Below are 7,501 nucleotides of genomic sequence, written 5' to 3' on the forward strand. Positions count from 1 at the left end.
GAGAACAGATAGAGAAGCAAGAAGGCAATTGTGCGTTTGCATGCACCTGTTTGTCAATCAGATTCATTGTAAGTATCAAGCTACAGCAGTCAAGCTTTATAAGTCATTTACATCAATAATATCAAAGGCCAGTTGCACTCTAAGTTCACGTTTGATTGTCCTGCAGTTCCCCCTTCCCTGATGAGTCAACTAGCTCCAAGACGGCAGAGATGGAGGGATGCTTATTACTTTGGTCCTTTCTTCACAGAGTTCAGGTAATCCTTGACTGAGTTTTCTATATTGGGGATGTTGTAGTTTTGGGCTGCATAGATCCCAGTGACTGTCCCCACCAGTACACCCAGGACAGCAGAGGCTCGCAGCTTGGCCACGACGTATCCCGTCAGGAACCCCTTCAGGAATGGAGAGGACAACAGGGAACCACCCTGGAGCAGGAGAAAATTCAATCAAATTTAGTGGTTTGCAGATGTCTAGTCTCACATTGACACCGAGCTGAGCTTCCAACCCGACATTAGCTCTAGCACCAGGCATGGCTACTTGCATCTCTGTCATGTTGCCCACTTCCGCCCCTGCCTCAGCTCAGCAGCAGCTGCAACTCTCCTCCAAGTCCTTAGCTATTTCTGTCTTGACTATTCCAATTCTCTTTTGGTAGATACTCACAGCCTCTAAAACCTCAGCTCGGACAAACTGTGCTGCCCATTTCATAGCTCACACCAAACCCCATTCTGCTGTCACCAGCACTCACTGACCTACAATGACTGTGTATTTGTCTTGGATAGCTTCAACTTCAAAATTCTCCATCTCCTCTATAACATCACCTTCCCATCTTGATAACAATCTCCTGCTCTCCTGTCACGTGCACTCCCATTTCTGACCTCTTGCACAAAATGTAATTCTCATCACTTTCCACTTGGTGACCATGCTGTCAGCTGCCTCAGCCCCAAGCTCTGGAAACCTCACCTGAAACTTGACTCTGGCTCTGTCTCTCTCTCGCTCACTCTCTCTTCAGTAAGACAGTTTTGGCCAAACTTTTCATCGCATCATAGAATTACAGAATGCCTATGTCAGAAAGAGGCCATTTGGTCCATTGCATCTACTTTCAAAAAGCATCCTATCCAGAGCCAGATTCCTACCCACCTACTGTACCCCCACATTTAGAATCATAGAATCCCTACAGTGAGAGAGCAGGCCCGTACCCTATCCCTGTAACACTGCATTTTCCATGGCCAATCATCTAACTTGGACATCTTTGGACTGATAGGGGAAACTGGAACACCCAGAGGAAACCCCGCACAGACAGTCGCCCCAGGCTGGAATTGAACTTGGGTACCTTGGGCTGTGAGGCAGCAGCGTTAAACACTGAGCCACCGTGCCTTCCAAAGACTGGTCCCAATAGACTCCCAAGTAGTGACACAGAGAGGCACAGAGGAATAAACCCGCAGGGAAATGACACAGGTGTGCAAGTAGTCTACAGCAGTGATACTGGGCAATTTTCATTACTCAAACACTTGAAGTTGAGAGAAATAGTAATGAAAGCGTTGAAAATTGAAGCACTGGAATGGCTGGTCATGCTTAGAAAGGACGAGTTGCCTAGTCCAGATCGCCAGCACCCCCATTGCTAAAGGAAGTGGGAACAGAGATTGTGGAGGGTTTGTTATAATCTTAATCTAGTTGGGCCTAGGTCCTTGCAACATCAGCCTTCCTGCTCCTTTAATACTACTTAACCTGCTGTGTTCATCCAGCTCTACACCTTGTTATCTCTGGATGAACAGTTCAGTGATAGTACCACTAGGCCATCACCTCCCCTGTAATGCGCTACCCGAGTGGGGTGAAGGCAGATTCAATTGAGGCATTCAAGATGAAATATTATTATCTGAAAAAGAAGAATGCATAGGATTACAGGGAGAAGGTGGGGGAGCAGTACAGGATGAATTCCTCCTTCAGTGCTGCAACCATTCTGAGAAGTCAGGGAATTTAATACAATGAAGTGAGAGGTGATGTATTTTTGCAGAAGGAAGAGGGAGTAGTAGTACAGACATAATACCAAAGTTTAGCGACAGGTAATATAGACAACAGATTAAAGTTTGTGCAAAAACAGGAGATTCACGTGCATAGATTTTAGAACATGACAGCACATAAATGACTCAGCCATTGGGGTCCTGGACATCAAAAACAGAGAAAAACACAAAAGCAGTGACTTCAGAAAACTCTGTTTAGACACCACCAGAGTATTGCATCTGTTTTGATTCTCACAGTCAGGCACGAAAGGGTGTCAAAGGATTTACAGGAATAACTAAATATATCAGCAATGTGGAATTTTAGTTATAGTGTTGGGTTGGAGAAGCTGAGACTGTTCTTGGAGCAAAAGATAACAGATTTGATACAGATTTGGATAAGGCATGTGACTGGTTGGGCCAAACAGCCCAAGATGCATGCTACCATTGAGTCCAAGTCTCCTCTTTGGAAGGAATGGCTAAAGTAGAATCTTTGGAATATTTCTCACTCCACATATACTACCAGACCCACTGAGTTTCTTCAGCATTTTCTGGTACTATTTCTGACTTCCAGCATCAAAATATTTTTACCTATAACTGACCTGTACTGCTGCTTGACAGCATCAGGAATTTGAGTTCGATTCCACCCTCAGGCAACTGTCCATGTGGAGTTTGCACGTTTACCCTGTATCTGTGTGGGTTTCCGCCAGGTGGTCCAGTTCCTCCCATGGTCCAACGATGTGCGAGTTAGATGGATTGGCCCATGCTAAATTACCCATAGTGTTTAGGGATGTGCAGGTTAGGTGCATTAGCCATGGGAAATGCAAGGTCGGGGAATGGGTCAGGGTGGGATGCTTTTTGGAAGGTCGGTGTCGACTCGTTGTGCTGAATGGCTTCTTTCCACACTCAGTGAATTCTATTCGCCCCCTACTGAAGACCCCGTTAATGCGTCTGCTCCAAGAACAGTCCTATTTTCTCTACATTACAGAAGCCACTCTTCATTGGTACTTTTCAAGTAAATCTCATTTCCCAAACCCTTGGCACCTTTCCAGAAGGGAGATGTGAAGAACTGGAACCAAAACTGCAACTGAATCCTCACTTGTGATTTAAAATAATTGGTTCCTGTTCCCTCACAAAACATAGGATGGGAGAAGACCATTCAGCTCATCAAGCCTGTTCCATCATTCAGTGAGATCACAGCTGATCTATGGCCTGACTCTACGTACCTCCTTTTGAACCATATCCCTTCATACCTTTGCTTAACAAAAATTTATCTCAGATTTAAAATTAATAACTAGAATCATTTACTTCATTTTTTCTCACTCTTCCTCCCAAACTTTACATTTGCACTCAATTTCACCAGCTCGAAAAGTAAATTGTTAGCAAACGCAATTTAAATTTAAAAATTGCTGGTTGATAAACACCCTTGAATAAGAAACTTCACAAAGTGTTCACAACAGACTGAATGGAGATTTTACTTCTGTTCAAAAGCAGAAATTGCTGTAAAAGCTCAGCAAATCTGGCAGTGTCTGTGAAGGATTTCTGAGCAAGGGTCACCAGACCCAAAAAGTTAACTCTGATTTTTTTCTTCACAGCTGCTGCCAGACCTGCTGAGATTTTCTAGTCACTTCTGTTTTGTTCCTGAGTTACAGCAATTGCAGTTCTTTTGGTTTTTATTTACTTTTGTTCAGTGCTACTGACACTCACATTGGGCAATCCCATTTGTACCTCCTCTTCCACCCTCCGCTGGATGCTCTCCAGTTGACCTTTCAACTGTGCAAGATCCTTTAGCTTTCCCAGTGTGTCCTGCAGAAGGAATATTACAGCAAGTAAACATAAGAATGATAATTTGTTTTCATGGATGATGAATGCCAACACTGAAATTAAAGTAGGCCGTTAGGCAATGTAATAAATAAGACATAGTTTTTAATTATGCATTTTTTCTTTATTCTTTCATTGTGTAGGTGTTGATAAAACAAAAAGCCATCCCTAAAAACTGAATGATTTACTCAGCCATTGTGGAATCAACCACATTGTTGTGGGTCTCGAGTCAGTCATAGGCCAGATCAAGCAAGGATGACAGATTTCTGTTGCTCTTTTTCCCCAGTGAACTACATCAGCTTCTTTTAAGATCAATGAATGATACTGTTGTTGAGACTCTCTTTATATTCCAAATTTTTATTAATAGAATTCAAATTCCACCAGCTGTGACATTTGAACCAGTTACCACAGAGAATAAGCATCAGGTTCAAAGTTACTGATCCAGTGACACCACCATCACCCTCTGTTCAACTGGGTAGCCAGCAGGAGTTAAGCTGTGATTCCAAGACAAAAAGTATTCAGACCGGATATTGAGATCATTTGTTAAAATTTCTTTCAGGGCAATAACTATCCTTACCTGGTCTGGCCTACATGTGACGCCAGACCCACAGCAGTGTGACTGACGCATAGCTATCCTCTGGGCAATTAAGCATGGACAATAAATGCTGCCTGGCCAGCGACACCCTCATCTTGCTAATGACTAAAAAACAACTTTCCTAAAGCCCAGAAAGAAGAGAATATGAGAAATGACCCATTAACCCACTGCCTACTGAATACACAGTGCCCTCATTCTGACTCTTCCCAAAACCCTACACCTGCTCCATCCCTCACTTCCAGCATAATCTCCAAACTGCTCCTCCAGCCTCCAAAGCCTCTTTCCCCATTCCCCCAACCCCACATCACCATCACCCTCACCATCCCCTTCCCCATCCTCCAATCCCCACATCCAGATCCCCTTCCCCATCCTCCAATCCCCACATCCCCTTATCCACCCCCCTCCCCACATCCTCTTACCCACATCCCCTTCCCCACACCTCCCCCCTCCCCACCCCCTCTTCCCCACACACCCCCCCTCCCCACCCCCTCTTCCCCACACACCCCCCCTCCCCACCCCCTCTTCCCCACACACCCCCCCTCCCCACCCCCTCTTCCCCACACACCCCCCCCTCTTCCCCACACACCCCCCCCTCTTCCCCACACCCCCCCCCCTCTTCCCCACACACCCCCCCTCCCCCTCTTCCCCACACACCCCCCCCTCCCCCTCTTCCCCACACCCCCTCCCCCCTTCCCCACCCCCTCCCCCCTTCCCCACACCCCCACCACCCCTCCCCACCCCCTCCACCCTTCCCCACACCCCCACCCCCCCCTTCCCACCCCCTCCCCCCTTCCCCACACCCCCACCCCACCTTCCCACCCCCTCCCCCCTTCCCCACACCCCACCTTCCCACCCCCTCCCCCCTTCCCCACACCCCCACCCCACCTTCCCACCCCCTCCCCCACACCCCCACCCCACACCCCCACCCCCCCTTCCCACCCCCTCCCCCACACCCCCACCCCCCCTTCCCCACACCCCGACTTCCCCACACCCCGACTTCCCCATCCTCCAATCCCCAATCTTCCAATCCCCACATCCCCATCCTCCAATCCCCATCCCCAAATCCCCACCCCATCCCTAACCCCTTCCCCATCCTCCAATCCCCACATTCCCATCCCCATCCTCCAATCCCCACCCCATCCCGATCCCCTTCCCCATCCTCTAATCCCCACATCCCCATTCCCCACCCCCTATCCCTTTCCCCTTCCCCATCCCCACATCCCCTTATCCACCCCCCTCCCCTCATCCCCATCACAACATCCTCTTCCCCATCCCAACATCCCCTTCCCCACACGCCCACTCCCACCCCCCCTTCCCCACACCCTCCCCCTTCCCCACCCCCCCCTTCCCACACCCCCCCCCTTCCCCACCCCCACTTCCCACACCCCCCCACCCCCACTTCCCACACCCCCATTCCCACCCCCTCCCCCCCTTCCCCACACCCACACCCCCTTCCCCACCCCCCCTTCCCCACCCGCCCACCCCCCCTTCCCCACCACCCCTCCCCACCCCCCCTTCCCCACCCGCCCCCCTTCCCCACCCCCCACCCCCCCTTCCCCACCCCCCCTTCCCCACCCCCCCATCCCCACCCCCACCCCCCCTTCCCGCCCCGCCCCCCTTCCCCACCCCCCACCCCCCCATCCCCACCCCCACCCCCCCTTCCCGCCCCCCCCTCCCACCCCCCTACCCCCCCCTTCCCGCCCCACCCCACCCCACCCCCCCTTCCCGCCCCGCCCCCCCCGCCCCCCCCCTTCCCGCCCGCCCCCCCCCCTTCCCGCCCGCCGCCCCCCCCCGCCCCCCCTTCCCGCCCCCCCCCGCCCCCCCTTCCCGCCCACCCCCCCCCCTTCCCGCCCACCCCACCCCACCCCCACCCCCCCTTCCCACCCTCCCACCCACCCCCCCCCGCCCACCCCGCCCCCCCCCCACCCCGCCCCCACCCCCCCCCCCACCGCCCCCGCCCCCCCCTTCCCACACCCCCCCCACCCCCCCTTCCCACCCTCCCACCCACCCCGCCCACCCCCGCCCCCCCTTCCCACCCCCCCCCTCCCCACCCCACCCCCCCCCACCCCCCCCCCGCCCCCCCTTCCCACACCCCCTTCCCACCCTCCCACCCACCCCCCCACCCCCCCTTCCCACCCCCCCCACCCCACCCCCCCCTTCCCACCCTCCCACCCACCCCACCCCCCCACCCCACCCCCCCCTCCACACCCCTTCCCACCCCCCCCCACCCCCCCTTCCCACCCCCCCTTCCCCACCCCCCCCACCCCCCCCTTCCCCACACCGACCCCCCTTCCCCACACCGACCCCCCTTCCCCAACCCCCACCCCCCCTTCCCCACCCCCACCCCCCCTTCCCCACCCCCCCCACCCCCCCTTCCCCACACCGACCCCCCTTCCCCACACCGACCCCCCTTCCCCAACCCCCACCCCCCTTCCCCACACCCACCCCCCCTTCCCCACACCCACCGACCCCCCCCACCCCCCCTTCCCCACACCCACCCCCCCTTCCCCACACCCACCCCCCCTTCCCCACCCCCCCCTTCCCCACACCCACCGACCACACCCACCCCCCCTTCCCCACACCCACCCCCCCTTCCCCACACCCACCGACCCCCCCCACCCCCCCTTCCCCACACCCACCCCCCCCCTTCCCCACACCCACCGACCCCCCCACCCACCGACCCCCCCCCACCCACCGACCCCCCCCACCCCCCCTTCCCCACCCCCCCTTCCCCACACCCACCGACCCCCCCACCCACCGACCCCCCCCACCCCCCCTTCCCCACCCCCACCCCCCCTTCCCCACCCCCACCGACCCCCCCCACCCCCCCTTCCCCACACCCACCGACCCCCCCACCCCCCCTTCCCCACCCCCACCCCCCCTTCCCCACCCCCACCCCCCCTTCCCCCACCCCCACCCCCCCTTCCCCACACCCACCGACCCCCCCCACCCCCCCTTCCCCACCCCCACCCCCCCTTCCCCACCCCCCCTTCCCCACCCCCACCCCCCCTTCCCCACACCCACCGACCCCCCCCACCCCCCCCTTCCCCACCCCCACCCCCCCTTCCCCACACCCACCGACCCCCCCCCACCC

At 55.6% G+C, this 7,501-nt stretch overlaps 1 protein-coding gene across 1 annotated transcript in view; it reads right to left on the reverse strand.

The window, feature by feature from the left end:
• Positions 1-81: 81 nt before the first annotated feature.
• LOC125458414 (SLC35A4 upstream open reading frame protein) overlaps positions 82-7,501 on the reverse strand; it is an 11,286-nt gene continuing 3,866 nt past the window's right edge. Inside the window, exons 2-3 of the mRNA XM_059650549.1 lie at positions 3,699-3,797; positions 82-422 (exon numbers count right to left, since the gene is read on the reverse strand). Coding sequence (XP_059506532.1) covers positions 225-422; positions 3,699-3,797 — 297 coding nt within the window. The 3' untranslated portion in view covers positions 82-224. The remainder of the gene's footprint in view (positions 423-3,698; positions 3,798-7,501) is intronic.

Source organism: Stegostoma tigrinum, chromosome 13 (genome assembly GCF_030684315.1).
Source record: "Stegostoma tigrinum isolate sSteTig4 chromosome 13, sSteTig4.hap1, whole genome shotgun sequence".
Lineage (NCBI taxonomy): Eukaryota > Metazoa > Chordata > Chondrichthyes > Orectolobiformes > Stegostomatidae > Stegostoma > Stegostoma tigrinum.